Source organism: Xiphophorus maculatus, chromosome 3, assembly GCF_002775205.1.
Source record: "Xiphophorus maculatus strain JP 163 A chromosome 3, X_maculatus-5.0-male, whole genome shotgun sequence".
In the NCBI taxonomy this organism is placed as follows: domain Eukaryota; kingdom Metazoa; phylum Chordata; class Actinopteri; order Cyprinodontiformes; family Poeciliidae; genus Xiphophorus; species Xiphophorus maculatus.
In genome coordinates this window covers 30474046-30498261 of record NC_036445.1, presented here as the reverse complement: position 1 = coordinate 30498261, position 24216 = coordinate 30474046, and the positions used below count along the sequence as shown (strand labels likewise).

The 24216-nt window shown below is 40.1% G+C and overlaps 1 protein-coding gene and 1 long non-coding RNA gene across 2 annotated transcripts in view; one reads left to right on the top strand and one right to left on the bottom strand.

Moving 5' to 3' along the window:
* Positions 1–168: 168 nt before the first annotated feature.
* On the top strand, positions 169–7635 carry LOC102236537 (cytosolic non-specific dipeptidase-like). Its single transcript, XM_005813685.2, has 12 exons — positions 169–277; positions 1817–1927; positions 2462–2605; positions 3469–3631; positions 3869–3957; positions 4096–4293; positions 4360–4444; positions 5860–6020; positions 6102–6266; positions 6343–6484; positions 6805–6952; positions 7470–7635. Exons 2-12 carry the CDS (start codon positions 1817–1819, stop codon positions 7546–7548), a joined length of 1485 nt encoding a protein of 494 aa, XP_005813742.1. The 5' UTR covers positions 169–277; the 3' UTR covers positions 7549–7635.
* Positions 7636–9916: 2281 nt separating this feature from the next.
* LOC111608196 overlaps positions 9917–24216 on the bottom strand; it is a 28715-nt gene continuing 14415 nt past the window's right edge. Inside the window, exons 2-4 of the long non-coding RNA XR_002752587.1 lie at positions 23460–23497; positions 15371–15470; positions 9917–10356 (exon numbers count right to left, since the gene is read on the bottom strand). This is a non-coding gene — a long non-coding RNA (uncharacterized LOC111608196). The remainder of the gene's footprint in view (positions 10357–15370; positions 15471–23459; positions 23498–24216) is intronic.

Genomic DNA, 24216 nt, shown 5'->3' with positions numbered 1-24216 from the left:
ACCTCTCCCCACACACGCACACAAACCCCCCACCGTCGATCCTTAGAGCACATTCTTGGAGCAAGATCAATAGATCTGAGTGGAGTTTTGTCTTTCTCAGCAAAAAAAGAAAGGCATTTGTCTGCTGTCTTGGCAAGATGTCAGGAAACATTTGACAGTGTGACCCCGGGGCCCTGTAAGAGTGCAGCATGAGGGAATGTGTATAAATGTCCCACCAGCAACATGGGGCCACAGCTGCTGGGCCTGATAAGACTGTTTCCACTGGATCTAAGAGAAGGTAAGGAAATATATTCATATTGTGAAGATATTATATGTTCATAAAAATAGAAATAAGATTTAATCTATAGCGAGATAAAGCTGAAAAGTTTTTAGCGGTTTAGGGATCAGGCAGAAGTTGCAAAAGTTCTGTTTAAAAGCTGCTTAGTGAGATGGAGCGACTCAGCAGAGCAGCTGGTTGTAGAGGGTCTAAAATGTTTCCATATCCATGTTAAAATGCTATTGTAGATGTTAAAGGTTTCAAATCATTTCTAAATGTTCTCCACCTTTAAACTGACATATGATCTGTACAATTCAATTGAAAACAAATACATTACATAGATTTTAAAAAATACCTGGATGCAAACTTGATTTGTTGAAACATCTTTTAATACCTTTTTATGATTCAGTCAGGATGTCACATCTTAATCAGAGAATTTCCACTCGGCTTTTCAAATGTTCTGCAGATATTTCAGATAGAAACAAATTCCTTTATCCACTGTTTACCTCCCAGATTTCCTGCCATATTCAGTTCTGGACTCTGGTTGCATCCATCAAATCTGGAATGATATGGAGTCTAATGCCGCAAAATAGAATCTCTCTTTACAACTTCCCAGCAAAGGTGTACAGAGCTGTTCTCTGTGAATTAGATGTTTTGGATCTGTGGCCCAAAGGTTCTCACTTTTCATGAAAGTGTGTTTGATTATTCTGTGGAAAAAAAGATTCCATCTTTCAATCTTGAACCACTACATACGGAGAAAACAGGTTATTCCATGTAGGACACAACCGGTACTTTAATTCCTGGAGCTCCTTTAGTCCTACTGTTGGTCTCATTGCAACCTCCTTGACCAGTTTCTTGTTTTTCTCACTGTTGTCTCATATATTACATCTTGTTTTCACTGACAACCTGCTAAGCGAGGTGTTAGAAGTGCTCTGGGTGGTCCGCCAGCAGCCTACATGTTTCTGTGTCAAAAATGTTAAAAGTTGACAGGATATCAGAAAATATTACTAGATAATGTGTTATTGGAACACTTTTTTATTGACAATATTTAAACACCAAATTGCAGAGTCTGAAACCAAGGCCAACACAATTTCTTTTTAAAATAAATATACTTTTTTTTTTGCACTTCAGTTAAATCCTAATGAAGTAATCAGAAAATGGATCTTCAAGCAAGCTGTGTAGTGATGGTCACATTTAAAAGGAAAATGAAATAAATATTAACTACTAAGAACAACGATGAGTAAGTATATTTGGATGCTTAGGGCACAGAATGTGTTTTAAGTTTTCTTATGTTTTACGAAAGCCACCTGTTTTATTTTTTCAGTTTTTGTTAGTTCAATAAGGTATGTACACCTTTGAGAGCCACCGTACAGATAATTGCTCAGAGTTATTTGAGCAATTATCAAACACAGTATCTGTTTGCTTGATTTTTAAATTAGAACTTCTTCAATATTCAGTTAGATTATGATGTAATAATTATTAATTTTTTAATGATTTGTGATAACTTCTTTTTCCAACAAGCTACTCCCACTATCATTTGATTTTTCATTTTTCCACTAGATGAATCTTCAAACCGTCCCCTTCATCCTGCTGGTCATTTCCTGTTGCCAGGCTTTCCCGTACACCGAGCTGGCGCAGTACGTTGATGACCATCAGGAAGAACATGTTGAGGTGACAAACTTGAAACACTGATGGTGCTGATTCTCCATCTTACTGCTCATCTTTTTGACATACTACTTGCCTCATCTCTCGCCAAAGCTGATTGCTCTGACTACATGTTGATCAACCACACTCATTGGGTCCAGCCAATGCAAGTAATTTGCACCTATGAACAATAAGCTCAAATAAAAGTGGGAGCAGGTTTTCTGTTGCAGGATCTTCCGCTCACCCTCATGGTTCGGCTATGGTTGTGTCTCCACCACAGTGCACAATGACAGCAGGTTCTCCTTAGGGATTTCATTTGTTTGAGTTCTGTTTCATGAAAGTGCTCCATAGTTCATGTCCACAGGTATGTGAGGACAGGTCTGACATAAAAGTTAGAAGGAAGAACATTGTGATTTGTTGAAGATGTGGGTATTAGTTGCTTACAGAAGGACTCACCTCACTTATTCAACAGAATAACTTTCTGTTATATCAGCATAAACTTTCTTTGGATTGATTAAAAGTTATAGCTCATTCACAATGAGACTTTGATTTGTGCGCCAGGTTCTGAGGGAGTGGGTTGCAATTGAAAGTGACTCGAGCAACATTCTGAGAAGACCAGACCTGCACCGCATGATGGAGCTGGTGGCTGAGAAGCTGAGACTGATGGGAGGAATGGTACAACTGGTTGATATCGGAGAGCAAGAGGTCAGTGACGAAACCCCCAGGTCTCTGCTAAAGTGATTCCCTTTTATAACTTCTCTTTGAGAATTTGGAGTTTGTAGTTTTTACTTCAGTAGGCTAATAACAATTCTGCAGGGGTTGCTCCTTTGGACAGCTTTATGTCTACATTAATATACCTGAGATGACAAAACTGCAGCTTGATTTACCAGAACAGCCAAGCACAAACCTTCTGAAGGCCAGGAGCTAACAGTTAACAGCAGGTTCATAAACATTTTCAAACGTTGACCCAATTTACAATATCACCTTCTGGATAAAAGCATCCCATATTCAAACTGAATCTAAACATGCAGCCTTTCAGTGTTCCCTGCTCACCAATTACCTTTCATTTCTGCTCCACCTGAGACCCAGTGGCAGCCACTTTATGGAAAACCAGTTAATGATCCGACATTTATTCCACAACGAGAACAATAAAGTGAAAGGTGGAATTAGTGGGGTACTTTGAACTTGATCAGAAAGGAGGCTATGGCCAGGAGATTAAGTTAAGTTCACTGTAAGACAGACTGCTACAGGACGTTTTTCCTGCCAACAGCCATCAACAGCTACAATAACTCTTTGAAGAATTTGAATGAATGAGTTACAACATTTAATTTCCCTTTGTGATCAATAAAGTAATTTTGAATTTTGAATTTGAATTAGCTATTGTTTTAACTTTACTGTTATACCCTCATTTGTAAGTTATTGTGGATAGAAGCTTCTGCCAAATGCGTAAACACACATCAACACCGCCTGGTACTGGTTCACATTGTGCCATATTATTTCCAAATCAGGTGGCTAATGTATCATTTTGTAGAAATGTGGGAATACCAACCATGCCTTTGAAAATGCAGCTTCCAAGTGGACAAACAATAGCACTGCCAAAAGTAGTGACAGCTCAGTTTGGGAGTGACCCCAGCAAACACACAGTGTGTGTCTACGGTCATGTGGACGTTCAGCCGGCGAAGCTGGAGGACGGCTGGGCTACCAATCCCTACAACCTGACAGATATCAACGGTAGTCACCTTTATGTTCTTTATACAGCTTTTTACCTGATTTTTAACTGACTGAATGATGATTTCTTCTTGTGGAATTATTTTTCACACATCAGTCCAAAGATACCTATTATGTCTGTTTGAAACATCTCAAAAATGACATCATTTGTGATCTGCATTTAAATTTTCCTGACCTTCAGCAAATTCTAGTTGTAGTGTCATAAATAAATAAATATGTTTTATGGCACTGTACCTTCAGGTAATCTGTATGGAAGAGGAACATCAGACAACAAGGCTCCGGTTCTGGCCTGGATCCACGCCGTTCAGTCTTACCAAGCCCTCAGCATGGTGAGAGAAAACACACCGACCCCTATAGAGACAACATTATGTATTATGTAAACATAGTTTTCACTTCAAATGGCTATATTTCTGTATGTCAAACAATTACTGCATTTGTTCTTAAACTCTACTTCTGGCATCCACCAGGACCTGCCAGTGAATGTGAAGTTTCTCATTGAGGGTATGGAGGAGACAGGCTCTAACGGCCTGGATTCAATGATCCTGGCGCAGAGAGACACCTTCTTCTCCGATGTGGACTACATCATCATTTCTGACTGTGGTTGGCTGAGCAGACGGCCAGCCCTAACCTATGGCACCAGAGGGAACTGCTACTTCTTTGCAGAGGTTGTAGAATTCTTTCTTGACTCGTTTCTCTCTGTATCTGATTCTTACTATGTTGTGTGTTTGTAGGTTGAAGGCCCTAAACAAGACTTACATTCTGGTGTCTATGGAGGCACTGTGATCGAACCAATGACTGACCTCATTGGCATTCTTGGTGGGTCTAAAAGGCGTCTTTCTTTGATCCTCACACTTTGCCCTGTTCATTTGCTTTTCTGTTCCCTTTGGTAGTTTACGCAGCTGTTTTCCTTTAAGAATAAAGATTTCTCATCAAGACACTCCCCAGTGAACTAGCTGAAGGGCTAAAGGAGCAGTACCCTTTGATCTCTAAGGAAAACATCCATTAAAATACTTGCGTGTTTAGAAATGGCTAGCTAAGTTAGGGAAATAAGAAGTGAATTGGTTTATAATGTGGACAAACATTTTTGTCAGATTTAAAAATAAAATCAAGAGCCTCCTGACAAATCTCTTCAGTAAGAAATCATCATTGTTAAAAAATGTTCAAACCTATATGTTGTTGCAGTAAATTATCTGGTGTATTTAGCTACCGTTGGTTTCCAAATTTTCTTTTTTTCCACACGATAATGTTTGTGACAGTCAAATAATGTTGCTATGAAAGATAACATGAGCAAATATGAAAAACTGTTTTCAGACAATGATTTCATTCATTAAGGGAAAAATCTACCTAAACCAAACACCCTTTGATAAAGTCATTGCAACCCCTTTTTGTTAAATCAGGAATTAACTGATATGTTTAAAAAAACTTGCTGTTTCTAAAACAGTGAGTTTAATTTCAGTGAGCACACCCAGACCTAATTAATCCCAAACCTGTAGAATAACATCACTTAAATAGAACCTTGCTGTCAACATGAAATGTGCTAAAAGACTTTAAAAAGCAGCCTATCACATCTAAAGCTAATAAAGAAGGCGAAGAGCAGAGAAGAAACAAAGATACAGAGATCTACTGGCCTAAAAAGAAAACCGTTTTTAGTGAGTCCAGAGAACCACAAGGTAGAACCACTTTCCACAAATCAAGAAAACATGGACAAGTAGCAGAAAAGTGAAACTTCCAGGGCAAAAACAACTTCTGACCGAAGATCTGTCTCATCTTCACAAAAAAAACCCCATCTTGACAGTCTTCAAGAACTTTGGGAAAATATTCTGTAGACTGATGAGGAAAAAGCGGTACTTCTTTTTAACTTCCCTCTAACTCTGCATTTCAGAAAAAGAATATCACACCAATAGTCAAACGTAGTGTTGATATTATGACGGTCTTAGCTGAAATCAAAATGGAAGTTTTAGGATGATCTAGTCAAATTCAAACTGAGTGAAATGCTGTAGCATGTTGGGATGATGGGGGAATCCAAAGTGACTGAATTAAAACAATTCTGCAAACATGAATGGGTCAAAATTTCTCTACAGGGATGTAAAATATAACTTACCAGTTATCGTAAACTATGGTTTAATAGTCATATTTGAATGCTTTTCTCAGCTAATGTTTTATATTGGGGGAAATTACAAGAAAAATCGTAAAAAAAATCCTGAGTTGCTTTATGGTCACTTTTCTCTCAGACACACTCATCAGCCCCAGTGGAAAGATTCTGATTCCGGGGATCCGGGAAGCAGTGGCTCCTCTGTCGGATGAAGAATGGAAAATGTATCAGGATATTGAGTTTGACGTGGACAATTACAAGAACAAGACTGGCGTCAGCCACCTGATGTACAACAACAAGGTAGTAAAAAGTCAAGTCAGAAAAAAACCCGAGTTTTCTCCCGACTCAACAAGGGGTTGCCTCTGTATTGCTCCTCCAAAGGTGGACTTGTTGGCGCATAGGTGGCGCTACCCCACTGTTTCCATCCATGGTATAGAGGGGGCTTTCTCTGACTCCGGCACAAAGACGGTCATCCCTGCTAAGGTTACTGCTAAGTTCTCAATAAGACAAGTCCCTGACATGGACCCAGCAGCGGTCAAGAAACAGGTAGCATATATGAGTGCTTTAGAGTGTTGATTTATGTAGTGCTTTGCTTTACTAAAGTCTCCTTTTTGTGCTTTAGGTGACGGACTACCTTCACTCTGTGTTTGCTAAGAGAAAGAGTCCTAACAAGCTGAAAGTTACCATGGTGATTGGGGCCAAGCCCTGGCTGGCTGACACTAAGCACCCTCTGTATGAAGCTGGAAAGGCAGCGATCAAGAGAGGTAAGAAAGCTACTTCAGCTTTCCAGGGACTGGATCCTACAACAGCCTTTTAGAGCCATTATAGGTAGAAAAAAATTATCTGTACTGCACACAGCTATATGTTTTACTTCAGTTCTCTTCTACCTGAACTGTTTGGCTTTACAGAAGCTTGTTAACCTAACAGGAGATGTTGTGCTTATTTGTGAAATTGTAAAAGTATTTAGGGCTTTTGAAAATGCTTTGTTGTTTTTTCTTCCAACTCTGAAGAACATACAATAGACAAAGAGTTTTTGCATTTGAGTTATACTGAACATACATGATACATATTGGCTCTCTTTCAGTGTTCAATGTGGATCCTGATCTAATCCGTGAAGGTGGGACCATCCCCATTGCCAGAACCTTCCAGGATGTGACGGGGAAAAGCATCATCATGATGCCCATTGGAGGCTTTGATGATGGAATGCACTCCCAGAATGAGAAAATGAGCAGGTTTTACACACTTCATGCCTAACAACTACTCTAATTTCCTTTTTTTTTCACAAGATAAGCTTAATTCTGTTCAGTTTTGGTCTCTTTTGCCCAAGGACACTGTTGGAAGCTACGTGCCCTTATGTGACTCCACAGATTTTCTGTCAGATTAATTTCAGCCGCTTGGTCAGTCGGTTCTAAAAGTTTAGTTTTCCTCCTTTGAAGTCATTCTTATGTAGATGCATGTGAAAACTCACTGAGGTTTCTGAATGAAAGATTAAATAGAAATATGCTTTACTGTCCCACAGTGGGGAACATCTGGTGTAATATTAGGGAAGTGACAGGTAATCACACATGTAGATAACAAATATAATACTATATATAAAATTAATTTAGGAGTAACAGTGTACAGTAAGGGCAAAGTTAATAAATAAAATACTGTACAGTTATTAAAAATAGCATAGTCCGAATCAAAGGAATGTGCAACTGAGTTGAATAATTTTAATAAATGCACAAAATAGACTTTTTTATTTTGCAGATACAACTACCTCGAAGGAACCAAGTTATTCATCGCCTACCTGAATGAAGTCGCCCAGATTAACAAGACCAGTGTTTGATCATTAAAGGAATATCTATCTATCTATCTATCTATCTATCTATCTATCTATCTATCTATCTATCTATCTATCTATCTATCTATCTATCTATCTATCTATCCATCCATCCATCCATCCATCCATCCATCCATCCATCCATCCATCCATCCATCCATCCATCCATCCATCCATCCATCCATCCATCCATCCATCCATCCATCCATGTTTCTTCTGGTTATTTTCATCCCTCCCCATGTATAATTAGTGTTAGTTATGTTCTAGATCATGCAGTACTGTAGTACACTGCATTTGTTTCATTTAATAAAAATAAAACAGATACAAAACTGTGTATACATTTTAATTGAAAAAGATTCTGTCATGTTGTGTAATAAGTGGTAACAAGGAGTCAAAAACTACAGTACATTGTTCATTGAGTCATTTATTAAAATAGAAGTGGAAGGTTTATTTTTCTTATCAGATATTTGAAAAATTAATTTAAAAATGTAAACATTCAGACATAATACATGCATAAGTAGTCACACTCTTTATAAGACTCAGAACTGAGATCAGGTTCATCTGATTGTCCTTTAGACATTTCTGCAACTTGACTGGAGTCCAGCTAGTAAAGCCAGTTGACTGAAGACCTTGGTCAGAAAGCTGATCAATACCCAATGGTCATATTTTTAATTGAGTTTATTGAACATGTGACCATCTCAGGACACTTTACAAATAATATCAATTTAATTCAGTCATACAGATATTCCGAGTCAATTACATCCACTCCACATTTATCAAAGTTATCAAACAGTAAATGTGTTTCCATTACAAATGTGTGCAAAAGTTTATCAGTATTCTGTCAATGTAAAAAAATGAAATTCTGCAGTTGCAGAGTTTCTGTTAAATACAAAACACAGCTAAAATCACACATACATAAGTCAGTTCATGTGATATTTAAAAACCAGGCAAAGTCATAATCCTCCTACCACTTCCTGTCATCGTCATCTTCTTTTTTGCCAGTAGTAACATCCGGCTGCTGATCACATCACTCCCATGATGCAAAAAATGTTTCCATTGCAGTTTTGTAAAATACACAAATTTAAGTACATCTAGGACAAAATCTTTTAATTAAAAAAAATGGGGTTTTTTTGTTTCTTTTTAATTGGCGTGTCTCCATTAAGCTAATCTATTTTTGTAATTACAATTTTTGGAATTATATGGTCAGTGGAAATGCAGATAATGAAGTCAAGTTCAGTTTATAATTCATATTGGTTAAATAGTTTTCAATAACATCAACATTCCTACAAAAATCAACGCAAACTCATGGCCGTTGTGTCGATTTATACCAGACTGAAAAATGCATTTATTCCAACTGTGGAAATGACTTCAGGCTTTATTTCAGCCAAGCTCTCTTGCAGATCACTGATGTATTCCAGCAGGAAATGGCTGGGAGGAACCCTGGTGTTGTGAAGAAGCCGTCCCTGACACCTCAGCGGCCTGATTCACAACACCAGCTGACCCTCCCCACCCACCCACCCACACAAGCCTTCACCACGGCGCTGTGAGATGATGCAGAGGCAGTGTGACGAGAACTTCTCTCCACAGACAGAAACATAACACACACACACACAACACCTGCTGAACCAGCAAAGATTCTGTAACATTTGAAGCCATCTCCCCTCTGCAGTACAGTTCTGTCCAGGGTTACCTTGTCCATACACATAGCTGCAGCAGTACCCAGGTTGGAGCCTCAACAAATACTGGGACCAGTTTCCACGTCATTCACAGTCTCTCCACTGGGGGGCAGTTTGCACACAGGAGTTCTGCTTTCACATTTTACAGGCTGATGATGTGAAACAGGTCACACACACGCACCTCGATTTAACCTACAGAAAAGACAATAAAGGCAAATCAATTTAATCAGCAATTGAATGTTGGAAATATGTAATTTAGAATCTTGACCTCAGCACTGCAGCAGTTCATCTTTTACAAAATTCCCAATTAAAGATAAAATCTTGCAGAGTTGCTCTGTGAAACAAAAGGCCCAGTCCATAAATGTAGCAGCGCTCAATTTGCTCATCTATTTATAAAGTGCTTTGGAATTGAGGACAGGGTTATGATGAAGCTGAGAATAACTTTGGTCTCACAGCAGCAAGCCCTAATCCACCTTGAAGCAGCCCCGCTGAGTGGGAACACTCCAATCATGTCAGAAAAACTAGGTTTGCAGCAAGAGGAGATTTAGTAAAACTGTAACCCCGGGCCCCTGGGAGGCCCAAGATCTGGTTTCTACCAATCATAATCTGGCATGATTCCTCTGATTGTACACTCAGCAGGAAAACATGATTTTAAATGGTACCACAATTAATGATGTTCAAGGTAAAGAAGTAAACTGCTGGTTTAATGAATGGTACTGACAAACATAGAGTTTGGTTTTATTAGTTATTCATAGGAGTGGTGGTAATTCATGTGTTTATTTTACTCTTATGGCAAAAATAATAATTTTATTTATTTCAAATCATTAATAATAAACATGCCCCCAGGATACTTCGCACCTTCCCACAGCCCACAGAACTGTGGTAGGATGGCTCCTGTGCAACAAATTAGTTGTGAAATTTCCTAGCTCCTAAATATTCCAGTCAACTGTCAGCTGTATTATCAGAAAATGGAAGTGTTTGGGAACGACAGCAACTCAGCCATGATGTGGTAGGTCATGTAAACTGATGGGGTGGGGTCAGCGGATCCTGAAGCACATAGTGTGAAGAGGTCGCCAGGTTCTGCAGAGTCAGTCATTACAGATCTTCAAACTTCATGTGGCCTTCAGATTGTCTCCATCTGGCAATAGGAATGGGATGCCAGTTAGGCTCATATATGAATCAAGGTGAGCAAATACTTTTGGCAATAATATATCGATGGCATTTAACGGGCTATTATAACCACTATCACCAACAAAGCGGGACACTGGTGAAAACAAGGACATTTTCCCGGACCTCATTTTTTCCCCATTGGATTGCTCTCTCTCTCTCACACACACACAAAAAATGCTCTTTTAATTGCCATATCATGTGTCATTATGATTATCATTATCATCTTATTTTGACTTTTAAATTTGTCTAATTTTACCTGCATAATTCACAACCTGGCCAAATTTCATTAATTTGCATCAAAACTGCCAAAGTTATGAAAAACAGAGAGAAACATGGCCAGACATCAAAAACAGTGTGATCTCCAGCTTCAGATACAGTTTCATAAGGCATGAAGAATCACCATATGTACATTTATGGTTCTACGTGGACTAGAGACATGCCTCCAGCACTGTGACCCTCTGCAAATGTGTTGGTTAAACCTTCACACTGGGCCAGCTCGAATAATGAAGTTCCCAGTAACTGTGTCAGAGTGCTTTGCTGGGCTGTAGGTGGGAGCAGCTGATTAGCAGCAGCGTGCACAATGTTCTGCAGGCCTGGTAGTGAAGCTGGGTTTTAAGCTTTGCCTTTTCTCACTCCATTAGTCATCAGTTTGTCCTTTTCCCTGACCGGTGATGGACAGGTCAAGCCTTTACTAATTCTTCTGAAAGCTGCCACGGCACACTTCACATAATATCCAGGCAACACATTCCTGCTAATCCCCTTTCATCAGGTTCACTGGCCTTTCTGGTCTATCTAATTGCAACAAAGCCCACATGAGGGCTTTTGTGCCAACAGAAAGTTCTTTTATGGTTTCAATTAAACGCCTGGACTGGCTCAGCGGAGACTCCTGGCTGACCGCCAATGTCCTTCAGACAAAGAATGTCATGCACATAATGAATGGAAACACTTGAGTGAAGGAGAGGTGGAAGAGGTGCAGAAAGTGGTGGTGGGGGGAAATAACCCACCCAGCCACTCTGCTCACAGTTTAGCTGATTTCACAAACACTTTTAGAGCTGAAAGATTTGAAGTAACAATCAAAAGTAGCCTGAGGAATTATCAGCTGGAGGAGGTATAGGGAGCGTGTGCATGTTAGGGCAGCGGGGATGCAGACAGGCTCAGTTAGAGGCAAAAAGGTGCACCAGTTGAAAAGATGGAAGAGGTCTGAATCTTCTCAACGATATCTTATTTAAAGGCTGTTGGAAGTTTCCTTTAACCTTCTCATCTAAACATGACATAGTTTTTGTTTCATTGTTTTCAGCTACTGTTCCAGCTGCCACAGTCTGTCTTTGCTGTTAATCTGTCCTTCACTAGTTCTGTAGCCATCTTTCTCCAGATCTTACAAACAATACACTTTGGTGGCTTTCATTTCAGCACATTCATATACAGTAGCTGCATTTCCACTGCAGATGTGCACAAGTCTACATTCTGCAGATACTGAAAAAAAACTCTATTTCACTATTTTGCAGTGTTTCCATTAAATAAGAAATGAAATTAAAATTGCACATGGATAAGCTTGTTCATGTGACCATGGCAGTGACAGATGTAAACAGCTACATGAGATATATTCATTATCCAGGCTTGGTGCTAGCACTCATTATCTATCAGCCAATCAGAGGAGACGTCAGTGTCTTGTTCAGGCTTTGGAACAACAAGCCCTTTAAATGTGGGAGCGGCTCTATTTCACTCTATTTTGGGGTTTGGGGGAAATTGTAGTTGGTGATTTTAGAGAAGAGCTATGGATCCAACATGTTGGAATGACACAACCTTTAATCAGCTGTGTGATGCAGTGAGAGCTCTGGTGGAGCCAGCTGCACATAAAAGAAACAGAAACAAACCATCGTCCTTCTACTACTTCCTGTCGTCTTCTTCAGGGTTTCAGTAGTGACATTCAGCTGTTGATCATGTGACTCGTGAGAGGGGAGAAAGAAAAAGTGTTTCCGTTTCAGCTTTGCGAAATTGATCTATTTTGGTACAGCTGAAAAACCACTTCATCCCAGCTCAACAACCTTTTCTCAAAAGATGTGAGTTTTTACGGAATTGCCGTGTTTTAATTAAGCAAAATTATTTCAGCTTTTCCTGTTCTATGGTTAATGGAAATGCAGCTACTGATGGGCAAATGACTACTTGTCATCAGAGCATCTCAATTATGAGTTCTGGACTTTTGCAGCATGTTGTTCATTTTCTTCTTTGGTCATGCTGATGCAGATTAGCTGCTGTGTTGGGGATCATTGACCTAATGATGACCCCAAAGCCTCATCTGTCAAGCAGATTAGCTTCATATTAGACAATCTCTGTTAATAACTAACATAGTCCAGTAGCTGTGGAACAAGTCCAAATAACCTCCTCTCCACCACCGTGCTCCACTCGTTTTAAAAACATGGCCTTTTACTTTTTGCTGTCTGGTGGTTTACTCAGATCCAAAGCTTTCTCCTTCAACACTTTAAACCAAGACATACTGGATGCTCTTCTCCTCACTGTTCGGTTATGAACTTGACGTGTTTAGCATGTTAAGTGAGAACTCTCAGAAAAAGCTCTTTGGTTTTCTGTTTCTTTTTTTTTGCAATTTCTTTAAACTCTCAGTCTGACCTTGCAGCCCTTTTGCTGAGACGAGCGTTCCTTGAAAGATTGGCAGCCGTCTAGATGCTTTTCACATGGGAATAATCTTTCTCTGTAGGATGAGGGACTATTAATAGCTCCAGAGGATGTAGAGGCTTTACATCCTTTCTAAGCAGCAAGTACTGCGTCTACGATGTGGGCGCAACCACTGGTCACAGCAATCTTGATCATCATTATGAGTAAATTACAACCATCAACAATAAGAGAAATCAAGGTAAAGTTGCTTTAAATCTTCAAAGAAATGAGGAGGAAGGGTCGAGTAGACGAAGTGACATAAAAGTGTTCCCAACCATATGGAGGTCAAAGGTGATCAGAGACATGAGGAAGTGGAAGGAGAGGAAGAGATGGAAGAGGAAGAGCATCACACCAATGTGAGGAGAAAGAGTGTCTGCAGCTTTACCTCCACCTGAGCGGTCACATGGCGTTTCAGTTATCACTGAACATTATGTTACATCTGGATTCAGCACAAAACATATTTGCAAATGATCTAAGAGTCACTGCTCAGCTTTACACAATGAAATATTTTCAATAACTACATGTATGATAATCACACAGACAATAGGACATTAGAGATTTATTTTATTTTCCCTTAGCTGATGTTTTACAAAGCAAACACTGTTTAAACCTGATCGTGTTTATCATCTGTAAATTAACGGCACTGCCTTAAAAATCTTGTTAGTATTTTTCTATTAAAAAGTTAAAATTGGCTGTTTTATTTCATAAGTTAATGAAGTTCAGATTCACACTGTGATTGAGTTCATCCTAACTGACTGGGCCTTCAGGCGTCTAACTGGAAATAAAAGCAGACAAACAGACCACAGAGGGTTACTGCAGTGCATGCATCTTTATTTAGGAGCTCTCCAGTTTAATATCTCTGCGCCTGACTTTGATTACATAAACACATATATATTTCTCATATGCGGCCGTCTCAATACCTCAAGCAATAACATCTTGTTGTCAAGAGATTTTTACGGTCCCAGTCTGTTCCACTGTGAACAAAGTGCCGCAGCAAAGCCAGCTGCTGTCTGTCTGATTCTCTGATTCTTTTTTCCTGATTAGACAACCCGCCCCCCCGAACCTCACACCCTCCGATAATATTTTGCTTAGCAGACACCTTAGGCATGATGAGAAAAACGTGTTCTGACTAAGAGGATTACGACTATCTCCTACATGAAAAATCTAGGACACAGTAAATAAATAGTTTTGTTGCAATAAAACTTGGTCATTGTTTCGTCTATAATTTGAGTGCAGTTATTCATTTATATTTCTGTTTTCTTTTTTTTTATTTGAATCCTAAAGCTGTACATGTATGGAATCATTTAAGTTTGCAGTTTAATTCTGGTGAGTGCATGCTGACCAATATACTGTGACCAGTGCACTTTGTGAAGAGGGTCATCTTATTTGATAGGCACCTCTATGGAAAGTCTCCTGGGACAAACATGCTTGAAGGTTTCATGTGATTTTTGTGCATGTACAAAAAGCAAACCACGTGTAAAATATCGCCCCCATTCTAATATAATGGCCTAAGACATTCATTGTCAAAAAAATTTAATTTTTGCCTCTATCATCTTTTGGCAAGAAAAGAGGTGGTGATGTTTTTTTTCCCCAAAAATAACTTTCCATTATTTTAGGTGATGTTTATGTGGGATGTTTGGGTGTCAAAATTTCAGCCGCATAAACTAAGTGTTAACAGCACTTCAACATTTACATTTATAAAAACTTTATACGGACATCTAATGCAATACATCTGTTAATGTCTGAAGTGTTACTGTAATAACATATATACTGTATTTACTAATGAAGCAGATGGTTATTCGAAGGGAAGAACTCCTTCTCTTTGCTAACCTGCTTTAGCCAAGAATCAGAAACAGGTTTATGCATTACTACCATAGAAGGTAACATCTACTGTCTTCCCGAATTCTGCTTTTGGAAGTACAACCAATCAGCAGCAAGGAAAATAAATGCAGGTCCTGGATTGGCTTCTTGTTGATAGCATGTCAGTAGCATTGCATCTGGGTGCTTCGCTGTTCCAACCTGTATTTTCTTTCGAATATATTAGATATGCTCCATGAAAAGGTCTGTATGCCAACTTGGGAAAATGAACAGTTCCACATGTATACCAAAATGTATGTTTTTGTATTATTCTTTGTATATAATATGTAGTAATATGAATTATTTTGGCAAGCCTTTCCCTAGTTTCTACAGGTTGTGATGATTCTGCGCAGTTAGAGCTGAGGCTCTATCAGGAACATAGACACAGTATTTTCAATATGGTGCACCTTTATTCTGAAACAGTAAATCATTTAAAACCATTTGAAACCTCATACCTCCTCCTCTCTGTGTCGTTAGAAAGTTACACACTCTTCACATCTCTGTTGAAGGCGTCCATCTTTTAAGCTTCTTCCAACGCCCCGCCGTTTCTCCGCTCTGCAGAGAGACAGAAAACGATGAGAGCCCAAAGCTGGCTGAGCATTTTCTAATGGAGGTCCTGGTCGTTTTATTCAGATCAGACACCAGCTTCAATGGCTTATCATTCTTCTCACAGGCTGAGGGCGACGAGGAAGGAGGCTGTCACTGCATTCAGTCACTCAATAGCGTTTCAGAATATTTGCTCTGTGTAATCACTGCCTGCTAAATCAAGTTTTGTTCATCACATTTAACTTGTTCAAAATATTTTTCCTCCTGGTTTGAGGGGTTTTCTGAGTTTTTTCCACTGATTATTCTGCTGAAGAAAGTGTAATGAAATGAAGGTGGTAAATACTGTGGAGGTTCTGACTGACAGGAATATGTGCTGCAGTTTATGCAGACAGACAGAAACGCTGAGCAATCGGCAGATGGCCAGATTGAATCCAGCACCTTCGGGCCCAGAATGAACGGCAGCCTTATCGCAGGAAGTGCAGCTGGCTGGTGAGCCATGATGCTATACAGCGGCCTGCCTGCCAATCTGATGCCTGTCTGGATTTCCAAAGCGAGCGTGGCTTGGAGGCAGCACAACGGAGGAAACGCTACATTTTCATATGGAAATATTCAAGAAAGCCCAACTGATGTGGCATGGTTACTTTTGTAGCAACAGACTCTGATCGGATGGTTTAAACCCATTTATGTCTTCGTGCAAACAGTCAAGATGCTGAAGGTGAAAATCACAAATGATCCTTTTATCATAAATTTTCAATAAACTTAAGAATGAATTACTCAGGGTGCTGTGGTGGCTCAGGGGTTAAGAACAACCAACATATGGAGGCCTTAGTCCTCGATTCCCGGCCTGGTGACCTTTCCCTGTTTCTCTTTACCTGACTTTCCTTTCTGAGCACTTTCAAATAAAGGCCACTAGAGCCAAAAAAAATAAAAAATAAAATAAATTACTCAAATCATGTTTCGACTGCTAGGGTGGAATCCAGCACGTTTACCGCTCCGTCACTCCTGAGACCAAAGAGTTCCAGCATATAGACAGACCCCAACTATCATTCCTTCAAGACAGGCTCTGTTTTTATTTCATAATAAATAAGCCATACGTAACAAATTTCAAGTACAGAGCTGTCTTTTTATTACCAATAAGGAAAACGTCAAATCCACAAGAACCATATGAAATTTGTTTCTGCTACATCTTAATCACTCCTACCTGTTCTATACATTTTACAGGAAAATCAGCATCTGTATGTAACACATGTTACAATCACAATCTTTAATACGTTTTGTGGAGATGTTAGCATCAGGGCTGCCGGCCCAAGCCTCAATGGGGACAAAGCGAAATTTGATTTTGGGGCCCTCTATATCTGCTTTTAATGTGGATTGCTGCAAATCAACAGACGATTAGATCATTTGCACAGCTTATTATGGGGGTGGGGGGTCGGTTGGGAGGCAAAATGAATACATAGCAATAGTAATATTACTCAAGTAAAAGAAAAAGGTACAGTGCAGTAAAACTACTCATATAAGTAAATTTTTTCTAAAAAAGTTACTCAATGTAACAAGTACTACACACTTTTGAACATGAACAACATCAGTAGTCTACAGGCTACTAGTTAACAAGCTTAAGGTGCTGTATTTGTATTAGCTAGTCATCATTTGGCTAACATTACCTCCATCCACCAGCATTACTCAACTCAGTCGGTTAGTTTGGGGAAAAAACTGTGCAAAGTTCTTTGCGTTTTGCTGCCATAATTCTAACACACACCTGCGCAGCTGTGCACAGCAGCAGCAGGTCTCCTGCCGCACAGGTGTAAACCCAGCGCGAGCGTCGTAGCGCTCATGTTGCGTTTAAAGGCGGCTCGGAAAAACAGGTCACAACGGTGTTAACAACATTAAACAGTTTAAATGACTGAAAAAAGTGACGGAAGGCGCTGATATAGGACGTGCGGAAGCCCCTACTGTGTCAAATCTATATAGAAATAACAGAGAGTTGGCCACTCTGAGGTAAAAACAACAAACAGCTTCCAGTCCAGGGGGGGCACGGCTGACTCCGTGGGTGGGCAATGCCCCCAATGCCCACCCATGCCGCCGGGCCTAGAGGAGACACAGCACACGTGGAAGAAAATGTAACAATAATAACTGAAAGGAAATTAACACTGCACATCACCCTAAATATGTAGTTACATTCATTAAAGCATCATGAGTTGATGGAAGATGGATGGAGATAACTCCAGGTTAAAAGCTGACCAATCTGATAGGCAGAGCAAAAAGATGTAGAGACTCACCCAAAAGGGAGTGAAAAATTCTGAAAAACACGAATGATCTTCCTTGCACTTCACATTTATGGTCTGCTATATGTGTGTCTGCTGTGTAAAATAGTAGAATACACTGCGGCTTTGGGTTGCAAAGTGAAAATAATATTAAAAAGTTCACTGGCTGCGAGTACTTTTATAGGGATCTGCAGAAAGCAATAAGTATCGCTTCTATAGCTGAAGGTTGTGCGACTGAAGTCAAATAGAACAGAGTTTGAAGAAGAAGAAGAAAAAAAAAAGCTATTAAGTTTTTCCTCCTGGATTTTCTTTGAGATGAGAGCTGCCTTGACTTTAGTGCAGAAGAGGAGACTTTGGAGTTTAATTAGTTTGTAAAGTGTTGCAGGGCGTGCCAGCCCTGAAGCAGGGTCCCCATGGCAGGCCAACAACAGCCTGCTCATTAGGAGAAGGCACTGGGCTGGATCTGCAGCTCTGCATGGGCTGCTAGCCGAGTCTCTGCGGCATAGAGGGACACACGTGAAAACTGGAGCAACATGAGCAGAACACACACACATACACACACACACACACGAGAAGAAATCCAACAACCCCAGGAAATCTGTGACAGCAAGGAGTGGATCCAGCATATGCTTACGTTTGTCATAGCCTGATGTCCCTCACTGTTATCTGTCCAAAACTCGCTGCCCTGAAGGACCACCATGAAACTGTTAATGCTGCCACCTGTCTATCATGATGCAGAGGTGGTGTACACCCTGAACCGGTTACCTGTCCGTCCACGGTCCATCACAGGCCAACGCAAGAACAAGTTTTAACCCACTCAGCCGGACCGTGAGAGGAAATCAGAGAAATATTTCATGAACAAGAACGAAAGACCCTGGAGGACTAGATCTGGAAAAGACAGGAAATGGAAGAAAAAAATTACAGTTTTTATAGGAGAGGGGTCGCCACCTACAGCCCTCCAGAGCTACTGACACCAGGACACACAGTGGGTATATCCAAATTTTCCATCGTAGTCTGAAAGGCCCAGTTCCAAACTTTTCACCCTGCAAAAAAATCCGATTTTGCCACTTCTGTATGTGGAACTAAATCAGATACATATTTGATTGTTTTCAAAGCGCCTGTTGTCTGAACGGTCACATCATGTTTCATCAGACTTTTATGTCACTCAGTTAATGATTTTGCACCTGAAGAATTCAGACGTGGTGAATCTGGATGTAAACAATGGCTGAAAGTTATAAATATGAAATTATGAAAGAAGTGTGTGTCAGTGGACAGCATCCCATCACAGTCCACCACTTTTGGCTCTGACTACACACCCAAACAGACAGAAGCTGCATGCAGCCAATGATTCACTGAAGGCCATCACTACTAGTCGTCTTTTCTTTTTATTACTTCCATCATCCTGTTATGAATTAAACAATCCTGTCAGCTCTGATTGCTGAATAAACTTTAAACCTGATGCGTAGACTCATTTTTTATTACTTCTGTAAACAATGTGTGACATCTATGTTTTTTTTCTGCGCCTGCAGGTCACTTTGGGATCATAAACCATCCACACAGCAGTCTGATATTAGTCATATTTATGAACGGCCACGCAAAACAAAATAAAGCATAAATTGGATTTCCGCAAAAACTGGGAAGTGAGCATTAAGACCTGCTGTGTGAACGTAGCCTTGCTGCATTTCTGCTCCAATCAAACTACTGAACCACATCTTCAGCATGCCATCAAGTTTGCCAACAATCTGGTAAGGAGCCCTTTGATTTTCAGAGTTCAACTCACATTTTTGATTCATTTTCCCAATGACATCATCGGGAATAAATAGTTGAATTAGTCTTGCTTTGAGAGACGATGTGTTGTGAATTGAACTGAATTTTTTTAACCTTTGCTCGTTGGAGTCTCCGACCGCTTATTTAGCTGCTGCCATTCATAATCTTCCTCTTGTTCTTTTTTCCTCTCAGGATTTGTTCGGGAGCAAGGCGCTGACAGAGCGCTGCAGCGTTCCGGCCGGCGCTGCCTGGACCTCCCAGGCACCATGTGGCCCAGCGGCCTTTCAGACAGCAGCAGGGCGAAGCTCGTTCCATGATACTGGATGTTATTTTGCAGCTGCAGAGAGTGGCACCAAAAATACAAGGACTGTACAATGGAAGTTTGACAGGCCTGGTGTGCCACAGCTGCTCCGAAGCAGCTGCTGTCCCCTCCGACAGCCGGGAGGACGGAGGGAGCCACGCAGGGAGGCAGGCAGGCATGAGGGAGCAAGATGGAGGAGAGAGAGTTGAAGAGGTGGAGGAAGAATGAAGCAAAGAATAAAAAAAAGGAAGACGCAGATGTCTTGTGCACACAAATACACAAACATGTCATGTCATGCTCTGTAGGGGGCCATCATCCTCGCTTCCTCTCCCACCATCTTCCTCTGTTTGCACCAGCAGCACATTGAGCTGTCATCCACAGAGCCAGAGCTGCCAAATGACCGGCTCCTGTTAGGTTGTTGCTTCACCCAATTACCTCCAGAGGAAACGCACAACATGTTACACCGTCATAAACACTCATTAGGTCTGGTGACTATCTCTACCATAACCTCTGTAATAAGGAAAGCACAAAGAAAGTTCTCCATATGAATCCTACTTTAGCACTGATAGAAAAATGAAATCAGATTGTGATCAGTTCATTAAAAAAGCCATATTACATAGAATCATTGTTTTGGAGTTTTGCAACAGGTTATAATGTTATTCCCTCATCAAAAACATACCTGGACTGTTGTCTTGATTATTTCATGCATGTTCGAGAAATCCTATAATATCCATGGCAACCGTTTTTCAGATTTTCAGACAAAGAGCCTCATCTCACCATTTTTATAGACGGGTTTGTAGGAGAGTTCAAGATGACAATTTTTTTTTTTTTTTTGCAAAGTAAAAAGTATTCAGGAGTAAGAGGAAATGTGGAATTGCTTGTAGGGAAACAGAGGTTGCTTCAGAGAGCTGTACAGTGCCACTGACAGCTTCCTCAGTGTGCAGGACGTCTGCCAGGCTCCCACGAGACACACCAGTGTGCAGGCGTGTGAGCAGAAAGAAGAAAGGAATGCAACAATGTACTATAATTTGCTAAACAACGAGAGTGACAGCTCAAGACTTCCTGTGAGCAGCTGATGCTGCAGCAGTTCGTCCTTCCATTGCATCAACTTTATTTAACCAAACCTTATTATTAAGAGTCTGTCTTTCTTTACAGCTGATTCTCACGACAGAATGTGGAAACTTACTTTGATTTGCAGCAGATAATGTTCCCATTTCCCAATCTGAAGCTTTATAATTGCACCATGACTTTGTTTTTGCAAAGTCTATTCAAGTAGTGAGAACAACAACAATGTAAAAAATGAGAGGGGTAAATAAAATAAAATAAGTGCCTGGTTCTGAAAAACTACAAAGTAGAATAAGCAGTACTCCAAAAATGCTAAAAGGTTGTAATATGACTTGCTTCATTTACATGCCACCTTCGGCTTATTGCAGATATCTGACAATGTGTCTATATGGAGATTAAAGGGCATCTGAGCCAATCACAATCAAGCTGGACAATCAGCCCCAAAAGAGACAACTGTGATGAATTAGTGAAGTAAAAACAATAACATACAACACATTTAGCTGAAATGCATCATATGTTGGCCTTAAATTAGCTTGGGGAAATTAAAAAGATCTCAGTTGATGATTATGTTTTCTATGTAAAAAAAGAAATCTTAAAAACCATTCATATCTAAATATTGCTTATTTGGACAACTGTACTTGGGACATTCTAAATGTATTTAACTTAGGCTCTGTCCACACTGCCTCAGATATTTACCAAGTCATACTAGCAAAATTGTAATCAGGTATTCAATGCTATTATTTTGTACAATTTTCAAACTTTTTTTTCATATTTAAAAGTTACTTTTATCTAGAAACGTCCTGTTATTTTGGATTTCAGGCTGATATCTGGTTGGTTCCAGATGTAAATCACAAGGTGGGTCATTGAGGAAATGACTGTTTTAGAGACATGCAGTATTTGAATCAACTGACAGCGGACGATTTGCACAGTTACACTAAAATATGGTTGGATTCCTTAAATCTAGCAATTCTACTAGAATTGCTAGATTTGGGTTTCTATAGCCAAAACATCCAAGATAAAACAAAGATTAAATTATCTTTGAAAGGTTTTAGGTTTAAACTTACAGTTGTGTATTTTTGTTATTTGCTTGTCTAAGCATTTATGAATTATTTTAACTACTACCACACTGGGTCAACTAAAACAGTTCCTATATAACTGACTGTCTGGCCCCATCTTGTGGATGGTAGGTAGACCCCTGGAGGTTTGCTACATCTATATTTTTTCATAATGTAATAACTATGAAAACCTTAAGAAACAGTCGGAGGATTCTTCATATTGTAACTTGGTAATAAAACCACAGCATCTTTGAAAGGTTAGGCTTTCCTGTTCTTGCGAATTGACTAAAAGTACTTTATTCTTCTATTGCATGATTTTTGCTTTAAAGACAAATTTCTGAACAAGAACAAATATGGGAGGCAGCTGAGCCATAAGACCAAGTCTTATGGCGAAGACCAAGTCTTTTCATCATCTTCTCCTGTCCATTCTTCTGAATAAAGTCAATCTACTGGCCTATTTCAATCCCTGTTCATTTACTTTGTCCTGTAAAAAGTAGCTACCTCCATCCTGCTTTGTTCCAACTTTGGGGGAGGAGATGATTCATCAGTTCAAAGGAAGTAAATCATTCAGTTTTTACAGTTATTTGCTCATCACCTTCAGCTAAATTAAAAGATTATAATGTAATAATGTTTTCAGTGGCTTGAAGGAAGGAAGGTTGAAAACTGATAAACATGACTGATAAACTGGCTCAACAGCTTGTGTTAATTTGAAAACTGTAAATACCATTACGTTTACTCCTACTTTGTGTTTTTCTGCATTTCAAATGTACCTTGTTGCTATTCTCATGTTAGTTTCACCAGAGAGCAACTCCCAGGCACCAGGCAGCCCCAGGCAGTGGTCCAGAAAGAGCACTGGACCACAGCTACAGAGTCTACAGACTGAACTGGAGAACTAGATCCAGTTGTTTCAAACTTCAACACAGTCCAGGCCTCCAGCCAGCCATCGTTTCTCAACATCCGAGGGTCCAGACCTTCCGGACAAAGCAAAGCGTAGAACAAGAGGCTGGACTTCACCAGGTTAGAAAACATCCATTCACACCTCACAACTCTTCACCCCCACCTAAGATCCACAAAAGAACTCCCCTCTTCCTTCTGACCCTCTGGCTGCACTACAGATATGGTCTGTCCTTGTATAGCACTTCATCTGCACCAGAGAACCTCAAAGCGCTTCACACTGCATTCAGTCATTCATCCATACACACACTGATAGTGGTAAGCTACTGGACAGTAGCCACAGCCATCCTGGATCAGTCTGACAGAGGCCAGGCTGCCATGCACCGGCGCCACCAGGCCGTCGGACCACCAGCAGGCGAGGAGGGGGTTCTAGTGTCTTACCCAAAAACTGGGGTTGTTACAGAAACATCCGACTTTCCAAGTCAGAATTCACAAAGCGCTGCAGTTGGCTTGTATTCAACCTGAAACCTGCAATTTTTAACTTCTGAGCGTGAAACAGGCCATCATACCAGTTCATGTATGGCTGCAATTTCATTAAACCACAGCAGGATGGTGTGTTTCAGTAGGCAGGAAACAGGAAGAGCAGTTTTCTTACCGCTCAGCTGACTTCAGTCCTTACGGCTGACAGCTGACCTGTGGGATCAGAACAGATGTCAGTCATTCATTTAATTTAATTTTTTATTTATTTAAACAAATGGAGTTAAAAAAGTAACATGTACACATATTGACAGAGAAAAAACACTGAGTGGTTCAAAGGGAATAGGATGAAGTAAAAGCTTTTATATTCCTATCCATAATACACCAAATATGACTATATACTACTTACTCTATTAAATTACATCTGTTGTATTGAAATGTGTATAAAGTTCAACTGCATATTTTTGAAGTATACAGGATCTTACTTTATGTCATCCATTCCATATAAGGAAAATAATCTGCCTCTCAAATACTGGACTGACATTTATATATCCAGAGGTTTTGAGAAATATGACAGATTTATATGTTGTAATAATGTTTGACATGTGTGCTTAATATGTGTGAGTGTTGTCTGTCTGCGCTGCCTCTGTCTCTCTCTGAGGCGCTGATGAGGTCCGCTCTGCGTTGATAATAAGCTCATTAATCATGCCTCTATGATGATCAGCATTGATTAGCTCGGGGACGAAGCAGCCGCTGCTCTGAATCAGAGATAGCAAAGACAGGGAGGGTTCAGCAGCTGAATGCTGGAGGGGGCCGGATGAAATCAGCCTGTTTTTCTTGGGAGAGGAGACGGTTATCAGCGGGAGCGTCAGGAGGACCTGCGTCCGTACAGGAAAAACTCACATGTTGTTACTGTTTAAAGATGCAGGAATGGC